This window comes from Balaenoptera musculus, chromosome 15 (assembly GCF_009873245.2).
Source record: "Balaenoptera musculus isolate JJ_BM4_2016_0621 chromosome 15, mBalMus1.pri.v3, whole genome shotgun sequence".
Lineage (NCBI taxonomy): Eukaryota > Metazoa > Chordata > Mammalia > Artiodactyla > Balaenopteridae > Balaenoptera > Balaenoptera musculus.
Genome location: NC_045799.1, coordinates 81,585,376 through 81,610,446, shown reverse-complemented (window position 1 = coordinate 81,610,446; position 25,071 = coordinate 81,585,376). Strand labels below are relative to the sequence as shown.

At 55.5% G+C, this 25,071-nt stretch overlaps 4 protein-coding genes across 8 annotated transcripts; 2 read left to right on the top strand and 2 right to left on the bottom strand.

Annotated features, from left to right (window-relative positions):
• The first annotated feature begins 1,426 nt into the window (after positions 1-1,426).
• On the top strand, positions 1,427-4,134 carry COPS6 (COP9 signalosome subunit 6). The gene is made up of 10 exons (XM_036824184.1): positions 1,427-1,534; positions 1,736-1,861; positions 2,076-2,207; positions 2,528-2,616; positions 2,711-2,773; positions 3,112-3,159; positions 3,236-3,350; positions 3,443-3,535; positions 3,633-3,733; positions 3,872-4,134. Exons 1-10 carry the CDS (start codon positions 1,462-1,464, stop codon positions 4,010-4,012), a joined length of 981 nt encoding a protein of 326 aa, XP_036680079.1. The 5' UTR covers positions 1,427-1,461; the 3' UTR covers positions 4,013-4,134.
• Positions 4,135-4,474: 340 nt separating this feature from the next.
• MCM7 (minichromosome maintenance complex component 7) lies at positions 4,475-11,964 on the bottom strand. 2 transcript variants are annotated; one of them, XM_036827233.1, is made up of 16 exons: positions 10,917-11,097; positions 10,710-10,818; positions 10,542-10,621; positions 10,072-10,236; positions 9,776-9,900; positions 9,522-9,702; positions 9,077-9,214; positions 8,638-8,787; positions 8,319-8,433; positions 8,096-8,227; positions 7,793-7,876; positions 7,115-7,508; positions 6,729-6,812; positions 5,949-6,117; positions 5,069-5,178; positions 4,502-4,865 (listed from the first exon to the last, which is right to left on the bottom strand). In XM_036827233.1, exons 5-16 carry the CDS (start codon positions 9,853-9,855, stop codon positions 4,664-4,666), a joined length of 1,839 nt encoding a protein of 612 aa, XP_036683128.1. In that variant the 5' UTR covers positions 9,856-9,900; positions 10,072-10,236; positions 10,542-10,621; positions 10,710-10,818; positions 10,917-11,097; the 3' UTR covers positions 4,502-4,663. The 2 variants fall into 2 exon arrangements, with proteins under 2 accessions (XP_036683127.1, XP_036683128.1); XM_036827232.1 differs by lacking the exons at positions 10,710-10,818; positions 10,917-11,097 and adding an exon at positions 11,816-11,964 and having other exon boundaries at positions 4,475-4,865.
• A 176-nt stretch (positions 11,965-12,140) lies between these two features.
• Positions 12,141-16,184, top strand: AP4M1 (adaptor related protein complex 4 subunit mu 1). Its single transcript, XM_036826605.1, has 15 exons — positions 12,141-12,320; positions 12,422-12,510; positions 12,888-12,994; positions 13,073-13,169; positions 13,300-13,410; positions 13,499-13,579; positions 13,794-13,856; positions 13,955-14,021; positions 14,125-14,178; positions 14,309-14,415; positions 14,517-14,611; positions 14,951-14,995; positions 15,227-15,277; positions 15,412-15,523; positions 15,695-16,184. The coding sequence occupies exons 1-15, from the start codon at positions 12,263-12,265 to the stop codon at positions 15,917-15,919; spliced, it is 1,362 nt and encodes a 453-aa protein (XP_036682500.1). The 5' UTR covers positions 12,141-12,262; the 3' UTR covers positions 15,920-16,184.
• On the bottom strand, positions 16,112-24,873 carry TAF6 (TATA-box binding protein associated factor 6). 4 transcript variants are annotated; one of them, XM_036826603.1, is made up of 17 exons: positions 24,818-24,867; positions 24,375-24,555; positions 21,339-21,469; positions 20,824-21,039; positions 20,645-20,731; positions 20,365-20,518; positions 20,098-20,154; positions 19,894-20,013; positions 19,520-19,665; positions 19,283-19,360; positions 19,069-19,170; positions 18,780-18,962; positions 18,316-18,390; positions 18,060-18,185; positions 17,334-17,507; positions 16,837-17,034; positions 16,314-16,694 (listed from the first exon to the last, which is right to left on the bottom strand). In XM_036826603.1, the coding sequence occupies exons 4-17, from the start codon at positions 20,977-20,979 to the stop codon at positions 16,314-16,316; spliced, it is 2,037 nt and encodes a 678-aa protein (XP_036682498.1). In that variant the 5' UTR covers positions 20,980-21,039; positions 21,339-21,469; positions 24,375-24,555; positions 24,818-24,867. The 4 variants fall into 4 exon arrangements, with proteins under 4 accessions (XP_036682496.1, XP_036682497.1, XP_036682498.1 ...); XM_036826601.1 differs by lacking the exon at positions 21,339-21,469 and having other exon boundaries at positions 16,112-16,694; XM_036826602.1 differs by lacking the exons at positions 21,339-21,469; positions 24,375-24,555 and having other exon boundaries at positions 16,113-16,694; positions 24,818-24,873.
• Positions 24,874-25,071: the final 198 nt, after the last annotated feature.

Sequence of the window (25,071 nt, the reverse complement as noted above, 5' to 3'; positions counted from 1 at the left end):
GCATTTGAAACAACAAAAAGACAAAGGAATTCTCTAATGATTGAAACAGCAATGCAAACTAGCAACTTCAACACCAGAATAATTTTTGTTTTTGAGTCTTCAATCTAGCTGAGAAGCATTACAGTCCTCAGAAGCTGCCTATTATTTAAGAGATACATGTTTCTGACCTCACTTTTCCTAAGAGAAGTGAGGCATATATAGAGAAGTGAGGTTTTCCCATAACCCTCTCAGTTGACAGGGAGGTTTTTCGCTTGCTGGGGATTAAAACGAGAGAAACTCTTAACTTCCCTGTGGCCAGAAGACGTCTCTCCCTGCAGGATTTCTCAGGCCCCTTCCTTTGAGGGCTGCTTGCCCTTTAACTTCCCTTCACTCAGGCTCCATTTAGGAAAGACTGCTTAATTCACAGAAGGCACCATCATCACCAGAAAACATCTCCTGGGACCTGCTGGTTCTGGGCACGAGTAGGCTCCGTAGGGTCAAGATACAGGTCTCTACCTGTTCTCTAAGAGCTAACACTTTGGGTTCAGTGCAGACGCACACTAAAAGAGCCAGCGAAATTGTAGGGGCAACAAGATGGAGTAAACGCAGTGTACACAGCTTGCTTGGGTGCAGGGTTGGGGAGAGGGCTGGAGTAGGCCAGGTTTGCCAGAGGTGAGTTTGGAAAGGATGATGGAGATGGAGGGTAGAGGGAGGTTGGAAGAGGTTAGAGAACACTAGGGGGTGTTCCTAGTGCCCTAGGTAATACAGAAGGAGGAAAGATAGGATGTGTGGATGGAGCCTCTCAATACCAGGCGCCACCGCCAAAGCATTCACTCAAAAATCATTTAGGTGCCCATGTGTCAGGTACAGTTTTGGTCACAGGGGTTACAGTGATGAAGGCGACAGAAGGCCCTTAAGTGGGGGTGAGTGAGGCGTGTGAAAGGAACAGACGTGAGGGCCGGTGTGGCTGAAGCACGGGGACCGAGAAGCAGAAAAGCAGAGGCCAGGGCCGACTCTCACCCCCTCTTCCTCTTCCCTTAGTCGTGCCCAGCGTGATGGCCTCCGGAGTGACTGGCAGCAGGGGCCGGATCTTGCAGGGCTTTGCAGGCCGTGGTTAGAGGTTTGGGTTTTATTCTGAGGGCAGCAACGGGACGTTTCATTCATTCTGCAACAGCCTTAGGAACTAGGTAGTCTAATCCCACTTTTACTGACGAGGACGATCAGGGTGTGGTTAGGTAATTTGTTCAAGGTCAGCTGAAGGCTAGAGGGGCTACGAAAACCTGCCGGCTCTCCCCACCCCAGGGCCGCCCGCGCCACCCACCGAGGCTAGGCAAATACAGCCGGTGCAGCCCAGGTTCGGGGCGTGCGCGCGCCACGGCGACACTGCGCATGCGCCTCTGCCTACGGAAGCCGGGAGGGAGGGAGGGAGGGTGGGATGGAGGGAGGGAGGGGGCGGGGCCGACGCTGGCGGGCGCGGGGGAAATGGCGGCGGCGGCGGCGGCGCCTGCGGCGAACGGGACCGGAGGGAGCAGCGGGATGGAGGTGGATGCAGCAGGTAATGGGCCGCGCGGGAGCGGCTTCTGGAGACTTACTTGGGGGCACATCAAGGCCGTCCTGGACTCCCGGGAGAAGTCGGGGGGGCGGGTCAAAAGCGAGCTCCCTGGGTTAACTTGCGGGAGGGATGTATGGCCCGACTCTGCCGTCTCCCACTCCCGTCTCCCGGGAGGACTCTCACCCCCTCTTCCTCTTCCCTTAGTCGTGCCCAGCGTGATGGCCTCCGGAGTGACTGGCAGCGTTTCAGTCGCTCTTCATCCCCTCGTCATTCTCAACATCTCCGATCATTGGATTCGCATGCGCTCGCAGGAGGGGCGGCCTATGCAGGGTGAGTGTTCGGCGTAATTCTCCAGCCTCCTCTCCTTGGTCACCTCCCCCAAATGGTGGTCTTTCCCCTTCCTTTACTGAAGCCAATTCCTCCTCCGCAGATCACCGTTTCCCTAATATTTGGTTCACACTGACCTCAGACCCTCAAGCTATAATGATTAGGGAAGTTTGGGGTTTCCTTACCCTCACCTCTTATGTGTCCTTCTCTCATCCAGTGATTGGGGCTCTGATCGGGAAGCAGGAGGGCCGAAATATCGAGGTGATGAACTCCTTTGAGCTGCTGTCCCACACCGTGGAAGAGAAGATTATCATTGACAAGGAATATTATTACACCAAGGAGGAGCAGTGTGAGAGGGGAATAGACGTGGGGAAGAGGAGTGGGAGTGGGGGAAAAAAGCAGAGTGGGGAAGATGGAGAGGGTTGGGAAAAAAAATAAACAGGATAGGACGAGAACAGAGGAAAAGTGAAGAGAGAGTAGCTGAAGAGACCTTAGAAAAAGGACACATTCAGTTATTCCCTGCAAAGAAGGTAAGGAGTGAGAGAAGACTGAGATTAATTATTCTAAATTGAGCCAGCGTGGGGAGAGGAGAAGCTGGTAAAAATACACCAGGAGCTTCAAATTAAGGAAGGATGGTTTAAAGAAATACTCTGGCCCCTTCCTCTGCAGTTAAACAGGTATTCAAGGAGCTGGAGTTCCTCGGTTGGTACACCACAGGGGGGCCGCCTGACCCCTCCGACATCCACGTCCATAAGCAGGTATACACACACTTGTGCATGCTGGGGCAGAGACTAGAGGGGGAGGGGAAGAAGATGGGCCCTGACACTCGTGTGCATCCTCCCCCTCTTCCAGGTGTGCGAGATAATTGAGAGCCCTCTGTTTCTTAAGTTGAACCCTATGACCAAGCACACAGATGTGAGTAAAACTGACCCCGTGCCCACTTTTTCCTGCTTGTCCATCGCTATGGCCATCTTTCATTCTCATCCCCTGCTATCTTAAACTGTATGACATCTTTACTGAATTGAATCTCTCTTTTGCAGTTTACCAACTGTGAGACTTTGGGTTAGTCATTTAACCTCTAAAGTGCATTTTCCCCGTTGTGTAAAATGGGGTAATTCCTACTTCACTAGGTCCTTGGGAAGATTAGATGAGAAAATGTAATGTGAAAGGGCCAAGGCCCAAGTTTTTGGCACTTAATATATAGGTTCAGGTGTGTTTGATGTAAGAGCTGTTCTCCCATCTCTTCTTTGCAGCTTCCCGTCAGCGTTTTTGAGTCTGTCATAGATATAATCAATGGAGAGGTAGGTAATGCCCTGCCCTTCAACCCTCAGATTCTGCTCCTGGCGTTTCCTCCTTTTGACTGTGTGTGCCCTGTAGGCCACAATGCTGTTTGCTGAGCTGACTTACACTCTGGCCACAGAGGAAGCTGAACGCATTGGTGTGGACCACGTGGCGCGAATGACAGCAACAGGCAGTGGAGAGAACTCCACTGGTAAGGGAGGCTGCAGGGGCTTCGTAAGTGGGGGGGGTGGAAGGTGTGGCCCCACTCCTTCTCCACCTTGGCCTGTCCTTGCCCCCCTGCAGTGGCCGAACATCTGATCGCACAGCACAGCGCCATCAAGATGCTGCACAGCCGCGTCAAGCTCATCTTGGAGTACGTCAAGGCCTCCGAAGCAGGTAGGACAGGTGTCTCCCTGGCACTTGAACCCCTTTTCCTCTCCCTCCTGGGGAAGCGACAGCATCCACGCTAACGCAGCCTTTGTTGTGCCTTTAGGAGAGGTCCCCTTTAACCACGAGATCCTGCGCGAGGCCTATGCTCTGTGTCATTGCCTCCCAGTGCTCAGCACAGACAAGTTCAAGACAGACTTTTACGATGTGAGTGTAAAGCCCAGGACGGGGAGGTGGGGCTCGCGCCGTCATTTCTGCACGCGGGACCTGGGACCTGGCTGTTCCCTGGGCATGCAGCGGGGGACCCAGAGCCCCGGGGAACTGGCTCTTTCTGTTCCCTCGCAGCAATGCAATGACGTGGGGCTCATGGCCTACCTTGGCACCATCACCAAGACATGCAACACCATGAACCAGTTCGTGAACAAGTTCAACGTCCTCTATGACCGACAAGGCATTGGCAGGCGGATGCGGGGGCTCTTCTTCTGAGAGGATACTTGAAAGGATGCAGCACGGGGGTCGGACAGCTGTCGAGAGGAGGGCGCTACACTCCGTTTAGAGAAACCTGTTGCTAATAAAAGGGGAGCAGCCCCTCCGCACCCCTTCTAGTGGCTCTGTCCTCTCTGTTAGGTGCCACACTCTTGGATCTTAAAGCCTTGACCCTACGGGCTCGGTGGCTGGCCGAGGGGGAGGCGTTTCTCAGTTACTGCAGCACTGAGTGTTTACCACAGGGAGGTACGTGCCTGAACCCCAGAAGGCAGAGGTACTCGTGTCCATACTTTGAGACTGTAAACTGGAGTGGGGGTGGGAGTGGCAACCCAGTGCAGTCTCTGCCATCAGTGCCTGGCAGGCAGAGCAGGGACTCCCAAGTAGACTTCTGAGCGGCTGGAATAAGACAAGCGTAAAGGGAAAAGATGATAGATGATAGGAATCTAGAAAACTCAAAATACCCTGTTTTAACAGAAGGCAGCAAATCTACAAACAAACAAACACTTTATTAGCAAAAAGAATGAGTAATACAAGTACAGTTTGGGAAAAAGAGGGGATCCTCCTTTCCCCTCAAGGGCATCTCCAGATCTTTAAAGGAAGGGGGATTAGGACGATATGCAGAGTAGATACCAGCGTCTCAAGCGACTGGAATCACACAAAAGTGATGCGTGTCCGGGCAGTGTTGACCTGCCACACGTTCAGCTCCTCATACTCATCTAGGGCCGCCTGGAACTGAGCAGGTGTGAAGCCGCGAGATACACAGCGCTGCTCCGCCTCGGAAAACCGGACACTTCGGCCCTCTGAGACCAACTCACGGACAGTGGCAAATATCACATCTGCTGGTCTCTGGGTCCTGGAGGAAACAAGCATGGGTGTGCAAGCATGGGTGTGTAAGGTCGGGGTACAACAAGAACACCCAGTACCAACAGAACAGCAATGGTCAGTGTTAGAATTCTGAGGCCAACATCACAGACACAGGGACGCAGAAGCCACAGGATAAGTTTTCTGCTCAAGAAGGTCAAGGTGACCCCTGACATCCTTCACTAAGCCACTCACCTGGCTGTTTGCCCCTTGTCACCCAGAAGTGAGTCCTTGGACATCTCCATTAGCCGTATGGCTTCATTCACATCCTCCTTCTCCACAGTGTCCACCATTCGCAGACGTGCCTAAGGGGAAGGTAGGGAGAGATGGGAACGGGAGGAGGGGGGTGGAACAAAGTCAGGGACCCCCCCCCCCCCAGCTCTAAGGTTGGGCAACCCATGTGTTCCTACTCACAAAGGAGTAGAGGCCCCTCCCCTCCCGCCAAGCATCCGCAGTGTGGGGCCGGCACTGTCAGACCGAGACAAGTGCAATGCCCAGGGCAGCGTCCAGCAATTGCCCAAGTCTCCGCCTCTCAACACTGGCCAGTCCCGGTGTTCAGCTGTCCTGTGAGGGAGACCAGACCCTTCTGAACTCCACTGGGCTCCCCACCACGACAGATGGAGCTTGGGGAGCTCAGCCAAGAAAGCAACTGGCAGAGAGGTAGTGTCCCTGGGGCTCGGGAAGTGCTAGCTCAGCAGTAGGTCAGGTAATCACACTACCTGCACGAACAGCACTTTGGAGCCCCCAGGACTAAGGTCCAAGATGTGAGGACAGAAATGAAGGTTCCTAGCACAGGATCTAGGACACAGGGAGTGCAGTTAACCCACCCACCCCCTCAGTGAGGTCGGAGCAGCAGGGAGAAGGCCCTTCCCTCCACGGACGCGGGGCGCGCCCTGCTGGGGCAGCAAGTACCCACAGTGCGGTAGCACGGACAGGACCACTATCTGCACTGTCAGCACTTTAGCCCCGGCAGGGCCTGAGCGGAGGGGGGGCAGCGAGAGAGGGGCCACGTCAAGGCAGGCTGCCCAGGAGAGCCCAAGCGGACCACCCTCCAGCAGGACAGGCTGGCACTCACCAGAGCAGTGGACAGACGCAGGATAGCCAGCAGAGTCCGGGCGGAAGTATAGGTGGCGTCCTTACTGGCCCAAGCCTCTCGCCTCATCTCCACGTACGCTGCTGTGATGTAGTCGGCCAGAGACTCCGGCACCGTGGGCTGCTTCTCCCGGCACGTAGCTATGTAACGTCTGTGGGAAAGCAGGAGCGGGGGGCGGGGCAAAGAGTATGTTTTTTCTGCATTAAGAGTTTTCCATTTAAGAAGACTGGTGGCGGGGCGGGAGGGGGGGGGGGTACTTTTAAGTAGGAAAAACAAAGTCAGCAGATGAGTATTTGCTTGCTTAAATATCACTGATGGATTTCTCCAAATGCTGCATTTCAAGTTATTCCCAAATTTTTAGGAAAATGGTCTTTGCATGAATATGACAAATCCATATGACGGTTTTGTTAACTTCAAGAGAATAGGTAAAAGGAAGAAAAACTTGAGGAACCCTGGGAGCCCCTGGACAGACTCCATGGAGAGAATAGTGCTATCAAGTATCCGTGCAGCAGGATGCAGCTTTGCCAAAAATCTGAACCTGTCTCAGCCCTGAGATGGGCAGGTGGTGGAGGTAGCATGAAAGGCAGGTTCTGCGTCATGGTCTCCCATGGCCAGGCTGGGGGGACCTAGACTCACTGTTCTCAGACCCAGGACATATGGTGGAGGAGGAGTGAAAGCTTTTCAAGAGACGCACACCCAGGCCAAGACATTGCCACCCATGGCACCGGGACAAGTACACCAGTCCTCGCCCAGCTCTCCTACCTCATAAGCTTCATGTCCAAAGGTTCAAACTGGGCGGGGGGCTGCCGGCTGTGCTGGTGCACATAGGTGATGTGCTGGGCCAACCTGGGAAGAGGGGAGGCAAGTAGGAACCCTGTCTCTTTGGTGCTACACGTCACACCCGAACTCTACATCTTGGCCCCTCAGCTCTCCACCTCAAAGCCTGGCAGGGACAAACTTTCCCATTAAAAGACCATCAACATTTCAACCCTGACCCACTCTTAACAACTGTCGACCAGCCCCTGCTGTATGAGGGAAAGGTTCTGGAGTTTCCATGAGCAGACAATGAAGAGTTTTCTAATTTCTCCTCCCTCTCCAGAGATTGTTACTAAGGGGTGTGTCTTCCTTGAGTGCTGAGCTGCATTCACCTCAGGTCATTGTCTCGGTCGGGCCGGTCCTGGATCAGCCAGAGGAGGTCAAATCGGGAGAGCAGCGCAGCAGGAAGCTGTATGTTCTGCTCCAGGCTGCGGCGAGGGTTGTAGCGCCCGTAGGCAGGGTTGGCGGCAGCCAGGATGGAGCAGCGGGCATTGAGCGTTGTGAGAATGCCTGCCTTGGCGATGGAGATGGTTTGCTGCTCCATGACCTCGTGGATGGCCGTGCGGTCAGCCTCTGCCATCTTGTCAAACTCATCAATGCAGCACACACCCTGGTCAGCCAGCACGAGGGCGCCACCCTCCAAGGTCAGCTCTCCACTCATGGAGTCTCTCAGCACAGCTGCTGTGAGCCCCACTCCGGAGGAGCCGCGGCCTGTCGTGTACTGGCCTGAACAAAAGGGCCAGGGAGAAAGAAAATAGACGTGTTTAAGAAAAGCGAAGAGAACAAGGGAGCAACAACGGGGCAAAGGACAGAAGAAACAGGGCTAGTGAGGCAAGGCCTGTACTGAACTGCTCTGACCTAGCCAGGCCTTCCCGAGGCAGCTGCAGGGCTGTGGGTGGTGGCGCTGACCCAATCTCCATTCCCCAACGCTCCCAGAAGAGGACACACACGGAAGCGTCGTGGTCCTACTCCTGTCCTCAGTCTGCCTCTCCCAGGGTCTGACTACTCACTGCGGGGGGCCAGGCGGTCAATGTAAGACAGGAGCTGAGACTTGGCCACACCAGGATCCCCCATCAGGCAGATGTTGATGTTGCCTGGAGGAAGGGAAGGAAGCCCCTGAATAACTATTCCTTCAATGCAAGTTGTCCAAACACAGAGAACAGTGCTTTCGAGATCTGCCCCCATCACGCCCAGCACCATTTCTTTTAATCCCACCCCGTGCCCATGAAGCCAAGACGCCTGCTCTTTTATTCTGTGACCTATGGGACACTGGCCCTGGTCACCCATCCTTTCTTCCTGAACGCTGCACTCACCCCTGATCTTCATGCCTCGAGGAGACTGGTCCACCCCTCCCACCAGCAGGAGCAGCAGCGCCTTCTTCACGTCTTCGTGCCCGTAGATCTCTGGGGCGATGGAGGCTGCCAGCTTTTCATAGAAATCCTCCTCTGTGGGAAAGGGAAAAGTAAGAGTGTTCCCCGGGGGATAAAAGGTGCTAGGATGAAACTCACACTCCCAGTGCTTCCCCTGACCCCTCACCTGCAATCTGCCTCAGTTCCTCCCTGCTCAGTTCTCCTGCCCCCGACTCGTCATCCTCACTCTTACTCATCTTCACAATCCGATGGGCTTCCAGGTAAGTTTCCGACAGTAAACCCTTGGGCAGGAAGATGCCAGGGTATAAATGAAGTTCTTTAACCTGCCCATCCACGTGATTCCCTCAGGAGTTCCTGACAAAACCTTTTGTTCTGCTTTGCTTGGTGTTCTGCTATTGACACTTTTCTCTGTGGGGCTGGATAAGAATTAGGGGATGAGAAGAAACAGGGAAAACCACCTCCTCATTTTAAACTCCCTTTCTCACCTGGACCATCTGTCGGAACCCAGCGCGCAGGACTGGCAAGAAGATACCGGTGACGCTGACGTGGTCCCCGGGCTGGGCAATCCTTGTGTTCTCTCCTTCTACCAGCACCGTGATGCTGCGAGGGATATTTCCCACGGGCACTTGGTCGCTCTGGGGGAGAAGGGTACGTGAGGCCTCCAAGGACTAACCTCCCCTCCCCAGGCACGCTGCTCTACCGCTTCCTGGCCTACTCAGCCTCACAGAAGCCGACAGGAGGGACGCTGAGCTCTCCTTTACCTCCTCCCAACTCAATCAGCAAGTTCCAGTTAAACCTCCCTGCTGCTCTTGATGACTTCTCTGCCTCAGCTCCTCTCTCTCTTGTTCTGCTTTCTTCCTTCTACTCCAGTGGACTCCCAAGCTCCACCTTCCCTGGGTCCTGGACCACACACCCCAAACTCACATGTTCTTGCATCTTCATCTCCTGGAATTTGATGAACTTGGAGCCACGTGTCTGTAGATACAGCCGCCCTCCTGAGCGGTTGGTCTGGCACTCCTGGCTCGGGCACATGATCAGAGGCATGAAAGTGGGAGACTGGATCTAGGATGCAAAAAAGGAAGCACCAAAGGAAATCATAAGGAAAGGAGCTCCTCAGGGTCAGTCACTTGAATCACATTCCTCTTTGTCGCAAAAACCATGGAACTTTTGAGAATGTCTTAAGTTATTCCTGGTGGATATCAACAGACACAAAAAAACACAGAATGTATAGAAAGACCACTCCACGCTAGAAAGAAGATGAAAAGTGAACACACCGGCATGTTTTACAACAATCAGAGAAAATAACAAGTGAACATCAGCAGACAAAATTAATTCTTACAAAAACCACTGTTCATTGCTCCATACATACCGGCTGATAGGTCTCTGCCCCACACTGGTCACAAGTGTAAGTGGCCACCACCATCCTGGGTTTGACTTCAGAGACGCGAGTGACAATTCCACGCACTGTTACCAATTTCCCCACAGAGTCAGCCCGTACTTCCCGGATCACACGAGGCTTGTTACTACTGGGGCCTTGAAAATACAGCTCACTGAGGGAAAAAATCATCATTAGCAAGGCTCTGGGGATCAAACCCCACACCCTTCCCCACCGAGACCACTCACAATCTGCGCATGAGTTCAGGAGGATACTGGTTCTGGGGGCTCCGGGCTGCCCCAGGGTCCCGGCTCCGCTGCTCCATCATCAACCGGTGCTCAATGTAAACATCCAAAACATCTTTATTGACCACCTAAAGGAAAAGAAAGGAAAATAGGAAAAAATCAGGATGGTGAAAGGAGAGCGCATAAAGGGGGCCAGGCAGAAATCACCGCCCCCTTTCTGCCAGCTTGGAAAGCCAGCTTTCTGCCCCCAAGAACCTTCTCAAAAAAAACCTAAGGTCCATGCCCTGCATTTTTCTCACCTCCCTCTCCTTGTACTGAGGCAGCAGCTCTTGTACAGCATCAGCGAAGAGCCTGGCATAGCGCTTGGTGTTCTCACAAATTGAATCCACCAGCTCAGGGTCATCCTCAGCTACATCATCTAGGTCTATGTACACTGCCACTTGCTCCCGATGAGCCAATCGAACCTGGGGTGGGGAGGAGATAGCCACGGGGCCAAATTTACCTTACCGGTGTTGACAAGCAAAAATCTGTCACCACAAGCTCAGCACACAGGTCCCAGGCCCCACGTGGGAGAAACAGCAGTGTGAGACAGAACAAGACTCATTACTCAGCCCCCCGAACTCCTGAAAATACCTTAATTATTGTGAATCTAGTGATACACAGGTATCAGGTATGGTGCTAACCTTGTCACTTACAGAAAAATGCATTTGCTAACAGCTCTTATAACTGAAGTCACCGCCCCATTCCCTCTACCCAACCTTAAACTTACCAACTGGTTCCCATACTTGAACTGCTTCTTGCCAAATTCATCATCCTGGTAAAACTCTTGTAGGAACTTCTTCACCTTTTCTATAAAGAAAGCGTAAAACCGTGAGAATCAACCTTTCTTCAGATACCTTACTGCAAAACCCGTCTGAGAGAAATCTAAGATACTTACCTCCATTTAAAATGAGATCGATGAACTCATCAATCGAAACAACATTCAAATAAGCCTACCTAATTCTCCCCAAACAGGGCAGAACTCTTTTTCACAAGCCTGTTTTGGCCTAGGGAAGAAAAAGTGGCCCCGGGCAGTTTAGAGTATTAACCAATACCCTCCCCGCAGGGGAATTCCACTCTCTGCCTTAGTTAGAAATCTCAGTACCGTTTCCTAAGGGCCTCCCACAGCCAGCAACACACTCAGGTCTCAAGGTTCTCAGCGTTTCTTCTACGCGTTTTATTCTCCTTTTCTTTCGATCCCCTAAACCGCTGCTCTCACTGGGATCTCCGCCACCAGGCCCGTCCTCCGCCCCACCCCCTCTCCCGCCACGGCTTCCGCTCTTAGTAAACAAAGAAGCACATGGGCCCAGATGCCGCCGCCTCACAGCCCGGGATCCCTCCGCCGAGGGCGGGAGCCCGTCCGGCGATTGGCCGGCTCGTCAAGGGCCACACCGTCCCACCCCACCACTTCCTCCCTCTGCCTCTGATAAGCACCCCAATTCCAGGCAGGCCCCCACCCTCAGCAGCTCCCTCCGAGGCCACCGCGCGGAAGGACACTGTTTACACACGACACTCCTTCCAGCGGCGTCGCGCAACTTCCGCCCGCCTTCACTTCCGCTTGGAGGTGGGCCTAACGCGGCCAATCCCGGAGCGCAGCGGCCGGCCTGCCCACCCCCCCCGGGCTTCGGCGCGTCTCGGGCGCTCCGAGCGCCTAAGAGCGCGGAAGGAAGTGGGACTAGGGGTGGCCGACCCTGAACCTTTGACAGGGTCCCCTGAGGTCCTGGTCTCCCCTTGGCGCGACCCTTCCTTCTGGAACTTAGAGCCGGGGTGCCCGCCCACCCAACACGACTCCTACTTCTTTCCCGTACGCGGTTACCAGCGTTCCCCCGACCTCGGCGCCCCGTGCGCATCGCAAGCACCGTGTGCCTCTAACCCGCCACCTCCCGACCCTGCCTCGGGCCTCGCGCGCCGAACCCGGCCCCCCGGGACCCCAGCTCACCCAAACAGGTGTTGACCAGGAAACTTCCCGCGCAGGACGCCCCTCCCACACTTGCAGACCCTCACCTTTCTCGAGCGCATAGTCCTTAAGTGCCATTGCTGCCGAGGGCTGTGCGGCAGCAGTTGGCGGGCTCTGAGCTCTCACTCCCCGGACAGCTAAAAACGTCCGCGCGGCGGACTGCGGCCGACCAACCGAAATTGGCGCGAAACGTCGCTCCCCACGTGACCAGCGCCGCTGAGTGCGGGCCAATCGGAGAAGAGCCCTCCGCCCCTCCCACTCGCCACGGGCCCCTGCCACGACCAATCAGCGGGCGAACTTGGGCTGAGTGACGGGGGAGCGGCGCGGGGGTCAGGAGGGAAAGGCTGGGCGAGGCTTGGGCGGGCGCCGGGTTTCCCGCGGTCGAAGGAGAATCGCTCTTAAAGGGCCAGCCCACTCGCGTCCTTTTGTTCCGGGGCCGCAGGGCGGGGCAGGACCAACTTTCGCTGTCTCCTGGTCTGCTCTCCAGAACGGCCATGATTTCCCAGTTCTTCATTCTGTCCTCCAAGGGGGACCCGCTCATCTACAAGGACTGTATCCTTGGCCAGCGGGGCGGGGGGGAGGGGCTGGGTGGGACTAGTGCCCCCCAGCCAGCCAGTGTCGCCAGCTCCTTAGCTGTCCTTCCACCCGGTCAGTCCGCGGAGACAGCGGCGGCCGGGATGTGGCCGAGCTCTTCTACCGGAAGCTGACGGGACTGCCTGGAGACGAGTCTCCGGTTGTCATGGTAACCACTGGCGGGGGTGGGGTGGAGGGGATGCGCTTGGTGTGTCTGGGTGGGGGGCGCCTCCTCCCAGGGCTGTTTCCTTGAGAGCTTCCAGTTGGGGGGTACATTCCTCTAAATAATATTAATGGAAGTTTATTGAGCGCTCACAATGCACCAGGCACAGCTCCCCGCACGTCTCGATCCTCAGCCACTCTGGAGTAGGTACTATTATTAACTCCATTTACACATTAGGAAGCTGGGCCCTGAGGAGGTTTCGTATGTGGCACAAGTCACGCTGCTAGTAAGTAGAGGAATCAGGATACCAGCCCAGGTCTCATGGGCCAGGAATCACCACAACTCTTTCTTGCTAATGCTTTTTCCCCTTGCCTCTGCCTCAGCACCACGATGACCGTCATTTTATTCACATCAGACACAGCGGTCTGTATTTGGTGGCCACGACTTCAGAAAACATTTCTCCCTTCAGCCTCCTAGAGCTGCTCTCCCGGTGAGGAGGGCGGGGCTGGGCATCCGGGCGTGGGGGTCAGAGAGGAGGAGGGTATGCACACTCTGTCCTGTTCTGCAGGCTAGCCACGCTCCTGGGTGATTACTGTGGCTCCCTGGGTGAGGGGACCATCTCCCGCAACGTGGCTCTGGTCTACGAACTTCTGGATGAAGTGCTGGTGAGGCCCAAGGATGTCCCTCCCTGTCCCCCGTTCCCTGAAGATGCATCCCATGGTTGGGAGGCTGAGTCCATTCATTTTCACCCCTTCCCCCCCGACCATCCAAAGACTGCTCTTCCTTTGCCCATAGGACTATGGCTATGTACAGACCACATCCACGGAGATGCTGAGGAACTTCATCCAGACGGAGGCCGTGGTCAGCAAACCCTTCAGCCTCTTTGACCTCAGCAGCGTTGGCTTGGTCAGTCCAGGGACAGATGAGGCCAGGATTGAGGAGGGTTAGTGGGAAGTGTCATACGTGAGGATTGATTGCTTTGGATGATTTTCAGTTCGGGGCTGAGACACAACAGAGCAAAGTGGCCCCCAGCAGTGCAGCCGGCCGCCCGGTGCTGTCCAGCCGCTCTGACCAGGTGAGGGAGGGATTGATGGGTTCAGATCCTCGGATTTTTCTCTCAGCCCCCAGAGTCCAAGATCCCAGCATATCTTTCCACCTCCCCTAGACGTGGATGATCCCTTTCCTTACCCGTGTCCCCACCCCAGGGCTCCAGCCTCCACTGTCCTGTCCTTTCTGCCTGTCCACGTTAGAACACAGGCCGATCAGTCCCCAAATCCCTCTTTCCTTAGAGCCAAAAGAATGAAGTGTTTCTGGATGTGGTCGAGAGATTGTCCGTCCTGATAGCCTCTAACGTAAGTTTGGGCCCCCAGCCCTGTGGCTGAGGACAGGCGGCCTTTGGGAAGTGTGTTGGGGAGGTCACATCTGGGCATTGACCTCCTGTCACTCTCAGGGCTCGCTGCTGAAGGTGGACGTGCAGGGAGAGATCCGACTCAAGAGCTTTCTGCCCAGCGGCTCTGGTGAGCAGCCTGCAGGCTGGACCAGGGTGGGGTTTGGGACAGGCTCCTTGGCGGCATGTATGGGGTATTTGGCAGCTTCTTCTTCTGCTCTTTCCTCTGACAGAGATGCGCATCGGCTTGACAGAAGAGTTTTGTGTGGGGAAGTCAGAACTGAGAGGTGAGGAGAAAGTGGGTCTTTCTCTCCTAGGTCGAGGTCACTGTCAAAGGTTTCATGGAGGGAAGTTAGAGACAGATCCCCACCCCCTCCCAAAATATCGGTTAGGAGAGGGGTCTTTCTCTCTTTGCAGGTTATGGGCCAGGAATTCGGGTGGATGAGGTCTCATTTCACAGCTCGGTGCATCTGGATGAGTTTGAATCTCATCGAGTCCTCCGCCTGCAGCCACCTCAGGGTGAGGTCAGGATCGGGCTGGCCTAGCACATTCCACCTACCGAGGGGAAGGGAGGCAGTTCAGGTGTGAGGAGACCAAACTCACCTCCGTTCCTCTCTGGTCTCAGCTGACCGTGATGAGATATCAACTCTCAGATGACCTCCCCTCCCCGCTCCCCTTCCGGCTCTTTCCCTCCGTGCACTGGGACCGAGGCTCAGGCAGGTGAGACCATTTCCCTGTTCTAGAACTTCTCTGGAGCCCAAGCCAACATGTGTACGTGTGTGTGTGCACACATACATACATGTATCTGTTTACCTCTCGGACTGGCTGTGAAGGAGCGTTGGTGGTGGTGATATTGGCTCCGAGTTAGTAAAGGCACCCTCCCCCACAAGTGGACCCAGCTCCGTGAATGTAATGGCTCATGGAGTTGGGTGGATTTCAGTCCTTCTCTCTCCTTCTTGGGGCAAAATCCACACAGCCACACGTGGGGGCCCTGTGTGAGGGATGGTGAGATGCCGGTAGGGTAGGGCCTGAGTAACGGTGTTGTACCCTCTCACCCAGACTCCAGGTTTATCTGAAGTTACGATGTGACCTGCCCCCAAAGAGGTAAGTGGGGGTAGCCAAGCCTAGTCCAGCTACGTAGGGTAGGAGACAAGGCCAAGGTACCTGCTGTTTCCACCTTCAGGTGCAGCCACCAGCCTCAGAATCGTTTAGAGGCTCTAGAGTTTGGGAAGGGGGTGGGGTGGCACTTGTGCAGAACTCCAGTCGTGACATTAATGAAGAGGGGACACGTCACGACCTCCTGGGGCTGTGACTCTGTTCCTTTTTCCCTTGCAGCCAGGCTCTCAACGTCAGGCTGCACCTTCCCCTGCCACGGGGGGTGGTCAGGTGAGCGTGTGTGCACCGTGGGCCCGTGGGTGGGTTTACCAGCCTCTCCGGACAACAGGATGGCACTGGGGGAGGAGAGTGGGAGCTGTGGGATGGCAGGGCTAACCCCAGCACCTTTCCTCTCCCGACTCCAGCCTGTCTCAGGAGCTGAGCAGCCCAGAGCAGAAGGCAGAGCTGGGGGAGGGAGCCCTTCGCTGGGACCTGCCTCGGGTGCAGGGAGGCTCTCAGCTCTCAGGCCTTTTCCAGGTATCAGCCGCTGAGTCTCGAAGGCCCTCTCCTCCCACCTCCACTTTCAGCCCTGACCCATAGCCTCCTAACGCGGTCGGTCAGCGCGGTCAGCTTCCTGGCCCCTTGGCTCCCCTGCCCTCCTTCCTGTTGAGGCCTTCAGCGCCCTCCTCCTGCCTCTGCCCCTCACAGATGGACGTCCCGGGCCTCCCCGGGCCTCCCGGCCAAGGCCCCGCCACCTCGGCTCCTCCTCTGGGGCTGGGCCCCGCCAGCCTCTCGTTTGAACTTCCCCGGCATACATGCTCTGGCCTCCAGGTTCGCTTCCTCAGGCTGGCGTTCAGACCATGCGGCAACGCCAATCCCCACAAGTGGGTGCGACACCTAAGCCACAGCGATGCCTACGTCATTCGGATCTGAGGCTCCCAAACGACGACACAGGTGGCAAAGGAGGTGATCTGTGCATCAGGAGAAGGACGATGTTTCCTCTCCCAGCATCCTGGCCTGTGGCTGTGGCTCTGGCTGGAAGAGTCCTGACTCCTAGAGAGTAGGGGGACTCCACGGGTCCGACCGCCCGTCTGTGGGATCTGACCCAGGAAGGACTGAGGTGGATCACAATTTAAAAATCAAGCTTTTATTCTGAGGAACTGACTGTACAATACTGAAAGAGAAAGTCACGTGGGGGAAGCTGACTACTATTTCCTTCCACCCAGCGTCTGTGCGTGTGTGTGTGTGTGTGTGTGTGTGTGAGAGAGAGAGAGAGAGAGAGAGAGAATACAGGGGAGAGAAGAAGGTCAGCAGACGTGTGACAGCATCAAGGCGCAGGCGGAGGGGAGCCAGATCCGGGGGGCTGTGAGCCATTAGCCTTCGGAGTCCCTGGAGCGGGAGGGGGGCTCTCCCCAGTTTCCGGTTTCCCCCCGCATAGGGCGCTGACCCCAAGCGGGGAGGGGGCTGAGGTCGGGGGAGGGGCTGGAGAAGGATGGGAGGTGGGGCCTCCTTTGCCCTCCCCTGTGGGGGGAAGAGAGACCACGATGTACTTCTGGACACTGCTGGGACCAGAGGGGGCAGTGCTGGGGGGCGCGCTTGTGGCGGTGGAGACCAGCTTGACGATGGGCTGCACGCTGGGGACGGTGGTGGTGACAGGAGAGGTAGTGGTGGAGCCTGAGCCAGGGGCCGAGGTGCTGAGGGACAGGACCTGGGCGGGAAGAAAGGCAGTGCCGCTTGCCTTGCACTCTCCCCACACCCAAGGCCGGGGGTACTTCCCTTGCTTCAGCCAAATAATCAGTGACCTGGTGACACAGCCCCCACCACCCCTGGTCCCACACGGCGCCACATACCTGCTGGGTGGATGAGGCGCTGGAGGAGGATGACATGACGATGAACTTGGTTGGGGGAGGGGAAGGCTGAGGCGGGGCAGCAGCTCGAGCGGACACCAGTGTCTGGACAGGCAGCGCGATGGAGCCAGGGACCTTCAGCAAGCCAGGGGTCCGAGGGCCAGGCTGGGGGGCCTGTGAGAGGGTCAGCGTGGGCCGGGGCTGTAGGAAGAAGCAGCAGGAAGAAAACGTCACCATCTACGAAAACTACCAACTATGGAAAGAAGGGCTCCTCTTGCTCCTCAGTGGGTCTCACTGGGTTTGGGGCATCATCACAAAGGGGGCCTAGACACCCCCAAAGACGGCTGACTCAGGGGGCCCTGTGTTTTACAAAAGTCAGTGTGTGTGCCCGAGTACGTGGTGTCTGTCTGTGCGTCCCGCCCGGATGGGAACCACCGCCGTGTTTTTCTTCATTTCACCGTACCACTTGCTCACCTGTCCTCCCTGGACCCTGTACTGACCTGGGTGATGGTCAGAGTGGTCCTGTTGACCTGCTGAGCCTGCAGAGCAGCCTGGGCCCGGGCCTTGACAACGTGGGAGCAGAGCAGGGGCCCGAGGGACCCAAATTCTGCCCGATAGGCATCCTGATTGTCAGGCGGTGGGCGCAGCTTTGCCAGGACAGGGGCACAGTGTTTCTGCAGAGAAGAGCAGCCAGGTAGAGGGAGGGCAGTGACTGAGAATCGTGACGGGGGAAGGGGTGAGAAAGGAGGTCACCCACTATTTCAGTGTGTTCCTGCTGGAAGCCAGGCTGTGCTGGGTTATCAGTGTGTAAGGAATGCTGTGGTTTTTCTTCATAGAGAACTTGGGCACCAGCTGGTGGGAGTGGAGAACTTGCTGAGTAATTACGCTGGTGATAGCTAAGGGCCAGCCGGTCCACAGGGCATGTGCCTTGCACAGAATGGGCCAGAGTGATGCAGAAGCATCAGGGGCAGTGCAGGCTTGAAGTCACAGGCTGAGAGTTAAGACTCTTATTTCTTACTTAACCCCTTAGTGCCTCAGTTTTTCCAGCTGCGAAACAATATGGGACTCTGAGGTGTGCCCTGAACGTAAGAGGCGAAGATGGGGTAGATGAATGGAAGATGCTGTATGTTTGCTAAACATTGTCCTTGTGTGTGTGTGTGTGGTGGGGGGTGGAGAGGGGGATCAGCGGGAAGAAGTGGGGGAGGGCGGGGTTGGGGCTTCGTCACCAGGAGGAGGCTCTGCACGTGGTCAGCCCCGATGCGGTCGATGTTGCTCAGCACGGGGCCATCCAGGACCCCGCGGATCCGCTCCCCCTCCTGCTGTAGCCGCGGCAGAATCAGAGTCTTAATCACCTGTTGGAAGAGAAGGGGAGAAGCCGGGGCCCTGGGGTCACCACAGGGTCTCCCGGGTCAGGGGGCCGTTGCCCACTCTGACCTCACGATCCCCCCCCCTCCCCCGGGGCTCCCCGCGCTGGGGCCTAACGTCGTGTCCCAGCTCTGCCAGGCCTGCGATGGAGCCGTAGCGCGTTGTCCACGGGGTTTTCTCGTCCACCCAGCTCTGTAAGGGGATGGAAAATAAACCCAAACAAAGGGGTGTGAAAAGCTAACTACTAAGGACCAAAGTCTCTCATACACACATTTTCCTTGTAAACCATTAAGACATAACAGCTCCTTCCCAGCCAACCTCTCCTCCCCAAAGTAGCCACTATTATGACCTCTACCACCAGAGATTAGTTTTTCTGGTTTTTGAACTTTAAGTAAATGGAATCACACAATTAGGAAAAAAAAAAAAAAGACACTACAGATGCAGCTCAAGTCCCAGTCCCCACCCCCCCCCCCAGCCCTCTTGCCCCTGGTTTTCAGCATCACTTCCTGCGGCCACACTGGTTTGAGTGAAGCTCTCATTGTTCTGGTGACAACCCCGGGTAGTGATGGGCAGCGGCTCACCTTGGTGAAGGTCTTGGTGATGCGGGACTGGATGTTGTTCGTGGTCGTGCTGAAGTGCTTGCAGATCTGGGCCACCAGGCGGGCGGCAAAGTCCCGCAGCGCCCAGTGGTTGTCCACGTCTGGCCGCAGGCACAGCTGTCTGCTCACGATGCAGGTCATCACGGCCGGGATCAACTCGTGCACCTAAGGCAGAAGCCTCGAGTCAGCTGCTTCTGACAAGTGGTCTCCTGTGGGTGGCGGCAGGGTCCCCAGAGCCTGGGATGAGAGGTGGGCGGGCAGGTCCACTCACGTATTTCTCTAGATACAGAGTAGGGTTGTCCATCAGCGCCTTCACCATGCGCATCAGGTAGATGAGCAGGGCCAGGTTGTTCTGCACCACGTTCACGCGCACCTGGTTGCGGGGAGGGAAGCGATGGGGCAGCGGGACCCTTCCGGTGAGCTTCCTCTCCCTCCTCCTCACCCCGGAACCTCGTCCTAGGTGCCCCCCTCCCGCGTCCTCTCACCCCCTCTGAGATGAAGGTGCTGAAGCGCGGCAGCATCTGATAGAGCCCCGGATCCGTGGCGATGCTCTGCAGAGCCTCCTGTGGGGGGACGGAAGCGAGTGAGGAGGGGCCGACACTGGGGGGGGGGCGGGGCGAGGGGCCGACACTGGGGGGGGGGCGGGGCGAGGGGCCGACACTGGGGGGGGGCGGGGCGGGGGGCCTCCGAGGGGTAAAGCCAGGACGGGGGCGGGGCCTCACCGCTCGCTTGGCCTCACACGAGCCCACACAGGCTTCTGTGATCTCCTTGTAGTACAGCTGTTGCTCCACAGACAGCTCGTGGATGCTCCGGGGCTTCAGCCGCAGAGGGGCCCCCTCCAGCAGGGGTGGCGCCTTCTTCTCTTTCCCTGTGTGAAGTGGGAAGGCAGGTTCAGAAAAGAAAGCTCCAGAGGAGGCCTCAGCACCAGACAAACCTCAACCCTCACCTCCCCCACCCAGGGAGACCCGGCTTCCCTTGCGCTTCTTGGTCCTCTCTGGGGCTCCTGGCCTGAGGTCTCGCCCTCTGCCCTGACCTCACCCACTTCACAAATGACCATCTGGCTTTGGGGCAAGAGGCCTGGCCCAGCAGTACTGACCTTTGCCGTCAGCTGGAGTGGCCCCCTGACCTTTGCCTTTCAAGGGGCCGTCTTCCTCCTGGCCCGGCTTGGCTGACTTCAGGGGCTCTGTGGCCTCAGCCTTCTGCTGCTCTTTGGGAGCTGGTGGGAAAGCAGTCAAGGCAGGAGATGTAAAGGGAGGAGGAGGGAGAGGGGTGGGTGCTGGACGCTGGGCACGGAGGTTACCTGGGGGTGGGTTCTCTGGAATAGCTGGCTGGCAGCCTTCAATGCTCAGCCAGTGAGCTGCAAGGAAGGGAGGTGTCAAGGTGAACGGCTGAGCGCAGACATCAGGAAGTCCCTCCACACTAAGGGATGCGTGCTTTCCTTCCTGTTCCTCAGCAGGGATCTCACACTGAGGGCTCCTTCACCGTGTGCTTCCTCACACCCATACGCATTGCTCCTTCCCTCCTTCCCCTCCTCCCCATCCCCTGCTCTCCCCTCCCCTTCCCCAACCTTTGAGGCAGACATCCAGGGGCACCCGGGGCAGAGGGGTATTGATGATGTCGCTCAGATCAACCTCCTTCTCCTCGTAGAAGTAAAGCTCCCGGCCGCCACCAGAGGCGAAACGGAAAGGAATGAACTCCTGAGCGTGGAAGCCATACAGTGGCTACAACAGGACGGAGAGAGACGCTGGGATGAGAAGGGAGCCCAAGCAGGCAGGTCTGGCTGAGGCAAATGTACCGTCTGGGAGGTCTCAGTACCCTGCCCCCTCAGTCCTGTGCATTCCCATCACCTCGACGTTCTTTAGCTTCAGTGCGTAGTCAATGTCACTGGTGGTGAGCTTCTGCCGCTTCCCCATGTGCATGAACTTCAAGGCATCCTAGGGGTGGGAGGACAGACGTCAGCCCGAGACCCTGGGGAGGAAGGCGGCCTGGGCAGCACCCTCCATACAGTGCAGGGAGGCCAGGGTACCTGTGCAATCTCCTTGATGCGGTAGCTGACCTCATCTGTCAGCAGCTGGCAGGTCTCCTCCTGAATCTGAGCGATGCCCATGGACTCGGCCACCACCTTCATGGACTCCGAGGGCAGCACGGTGTTGCTCAGCTTCAGCTTCTTCTCCTCAGCCATTCTGGAGCCCCTCCTTCCCTCCCCCAAAGGAAGATGCCCCAGGGCGGAGAGATGGAGACCCTGGCAGGGGGGTGAGAGGAAACGTGAGAGTGACATCCCAAGAAGAGGGGCTGTCCGTTCAGGAGGGGCCACAACAAAGGGAGGACAGTGGAGAAGTGAGGAGGGAAGGGGCTCGGGGGGTGCCCTTTGTCCATCCCCACGTGAGCAGCACAGGCTGAACAGGAGGAGGTAGCACTTGGACCCAATTCGACACAATTTATCGAGCTGATTCTATGCCAGGCACAGTACAAGTGAGGTATAGTGGAATGATCTCAGCTCTCAGTTTAAATCCCAGCCCCAGCACTACCTAGCTATGTTACCTGGGCAAGCTACTTAAATTCTCCCAGCTTTGGGTTTCTTCTCTGTAAAATGTGGAAAGCATCTTTTTTCCCTAAGATTGTTAATGTGCCTGCTTTCATGTGTCTTGCTCCGTCATGCATCATTATTCACACTTGACAAAAAGACAACATTGGTTAAAAACAACTCTCCCTGTCTGAGCCTGTGTGCCCTTACAATTGAACGTGATGAGAAAATGCACAACCATCCTGACCAATGTGCACTTTTTTCATGGCCACGAACTTCAAACAGGCCCTTAATGCTGCCTGATGGTCCTACATTTCAGTGCAGCCAGGTTCCCTCTGTCTCATCTGACACCTCTTCTCCTCCCTGATTTTTGGCCAGGAGAAGAGACCTCCCCAGGCTCCCACCACCACGTCCACCCACTGAGCAGCACCGGCGCCCACATGCTCTGCCTTCCCTGTCACTGTAGAGATTCTGGTCATGCCCCTCCCCAACTCAAGCATCCCTCCAGCATTCCCCACCCTCCCTGCATCATCGTCAATTCCTCGACCTACCAGATCACTCCCATTAGCCCTACAAAATGCAGTTATTTCTCCCATCTTCAAAATACAAAATAGTGGTCCACCCATACCATGGGATATTTTTCAGCCTTAAAAAGGAAGGAAATTCTGACACACGCCACAACACAAATAAACCTTGAGAACATTGTGCTAAGTGAAATAAGCCAGTCACAAAAGGATAAATACTGTATGGTTCCAATTATATGAGGTTCTTCGAGTAGTCAAATTCATAGAGACAGAAAGCAGAGTGGTGGGTGCCAGAAGCTGGGAAGGGGAGAAGGGGGAGTTACTGTTTAATAGGTACAGTTTCTGTTTTACAACATGAAAAGCATTCTGGAGATGGATGGTGGTGATTGGTGTGAATGTACTTAATGCCCCTAACGTGTACACTTAAAAATGGTTAAGATGGTACGTGTTATGTTATATGTATTTCACAATTAAAAAATTTTTTAAAATCTTGGACTTCCCTGGTGGCACTGTTAAGAATCTGCCTGCCAATGCAGGGGACACGGGTTCGAGCCCTGGTCTGGGAAGATGCCACAGGCCGCAGAGCAACTAAGCCCATGCGCCACAACTACTGAGCCTGCGCTCTAGAGCCCGCGAGCCACAACTACTGAGCCTGTGTGCCACAACTACTGAGCCTGCGCTCTAGAGCCCGCGAGCCACAACTACTGAGCGCGCGTGCCACAACTACTGAGCCCGTGTGCCACAAGTACTGAAGCCCGCACGCCTAGAGCCCGTGCTCTGCAACAAGAGAAGCCACCGCAATGAGAAGCCCGCGCACCGCAATGGAGACCCAACGCAGCCATAAATAAATAAATAAATAAATAATTTTAAAAAGAAAAAAACATCTTTTCTTCATCCCACTTTCTCTACTAGCGATACTCTGGGGTTTTTTTGGCTCCTCTTTGCAACAAAACTCCCTGAAAGAGCTGTCTTATCTCTAATTCCTCTTGAACCTACTCTAGTCACGCTTTTGACTCCATCAGGTGCCTGAAACCACTCATCAAGGTCATTGTGACTCTACATTGTCAAATCCAAAGTCCCATCTCCTTCCCCATCTTCCTCGACCTCTCAGCAGCACAGAGCATAGTTGCCTACTACCTTGTGGAGACACTGTCTTGACATCACTGCTACCCCACCTGCTCTTGGTTTTCCTCCTCCTTCACTGGCCACTTTCTCTACGTTTCCTCTGCTGGTTCTTCCTCTTCTCCTCATCTGCTTGATGTTGCAGTGCCCTGGGCTTGGTCCTTGTACAGCTATGAGCTATACTTATTCCCTTGGTGACCTCAACCATTCTCACAGCTTTCAGTATCGCTTATAGGCTGATGATGGCAAATTTATATCCCCAGCCCAGAGCTTTCTTCCTAACTCCAGACTTGTATATCAAACTGACTACTTAGAATCGCTTCTAAACTGAACTCCTGATGACCCCCACCCCACCAGCTCCAGCCTCGGCTTTTCTCATCTTCATAGCAACGCCATTCATCCAGGCGCTCATTCATTATGTGAGCCCTCACAGCAAATCCACCAGGTGATCCAACCTGATCCGCCACTCCCACTGTGTGGCCAGCTCCCCAGCATCTAGCCCCTGGGGAACTTCAATAGCCTCCTGATAAGGTCTTCCTGCTTCCATCCTTGCTCCCTACATCTATTCCCAACATAGCAACCACAGTGATTCTGTCAAAAAATAAACCACATTGGGTCATTTCTCTGCTCAAAACCCTGTACTGGCTCCCAATGTGCCACAGAGTAAATTCGAAATCCTTATTATGGTCTACAAGCTCCTTCGTGATTTACTCTCTCCCCATCGCATCTCTGACCTCCTTTCCTTCCTTCTTCCACGTTGATCCAGCTCCACTGTCCTCCTTGCTGTTCAAACATTTGCTCTATTCCCTCTGCCTGGAATGCTCTTTCCCAGAGGTTCCCTGGCTGCCTATTCCCATCACCCTGTTTAATACTGCACCCCACCCCCACGCTGCTTTTTAAAAAAAACTCCCAAGGAATTTAACATCTGTTGATATATATTGTATTATTTCTTATTGTTTATCACCACCACATCTCCCCTTCCCACGCTGTGTGGACAGAGATCTTTGTTACATTCACTGATGTATTCTGAGACCCCGGACTGGTGCCTGAGACACACTAGATACTCAATAAATATCTGTTGAATAAATGAATGAACTGTAAGGCTTAGGAATTAGGTGCTCACTAAACCTTCAGTACCACTGTTATCAAATGAACAAGATATAGGCCCAAGCTTGGAATCTACTTTGTGTCCAAAAGGAAAGTGGCTCGCTTCAAGCTGGCATTAGGAAGACTAATGTCAAAAGTGTTTTGAACTGACTGCGAGGTGTATGTGGAGGGCGGGTGTGGGCCTGATGCAGGGGCGGGAAGGTGGGGGCGAAATACAAGTTAGTTCTTCTCAGACCATCCCAGGTCTCCTCCCCCGCTTTTATAAGCCTTATCTGCAGGGAACACATTTATTCAACATACTCTGTGCCTGGAGCCGGGTATACAGGAGGCGGTCATGTCCCAGTTCCCTGGAGAACTCCTACTAATCCTTCAATACCCCGCGGTACCCTCTGCCAGTAAAGGCTCAAATAACACGCCACGGCCTCAGGAAACCTCAGATCAGTGGAGTCGGCAGGAAGGCTTCCCAGAAGATTAACTTGACCTAGATCCGTGTAGCAGTTTCCCCAGCAGGGAAGCAGGTCTAAGGTCCCCAGGCAATGGGTACAGCGAGAAAGAAGGCGTAGAGAGCCCACCTCATCCCCCCAACATCCCTCCAATGCACACGCACCGTCCCCACGCGCACGGACACACAACCAACCGTCCTCCTCCGGGACCCCACACGGGCCCTTCAAAGGGTCTAGTCCCGGGTACCACTCAGACCCGCCCCCGCCAGTCGAGCGCCCAACGCAGGAAAAGCCTCTCACCGCCGCCAAAGCGCCGCTCACCCGGCGCTCGGCGCCATGTTGGCCCCGCCCCCTCCAGGAACAGGTCCTGGCAGAGACCGAGAGCAGGTCACTGGCCCTTCCACGAGCCGGAATAAGCCCCCTAGGCTCACGGCCTGAAATTATATAAAAATGCTGTCTCTGTGCCTAAGTGTAAGGAGCACACCCTCTTGCTGTAATTACTTCAGTTTATTCCTTCACTATCCGGCAGCCAGGACCTTTGGGAGGCGCCACAA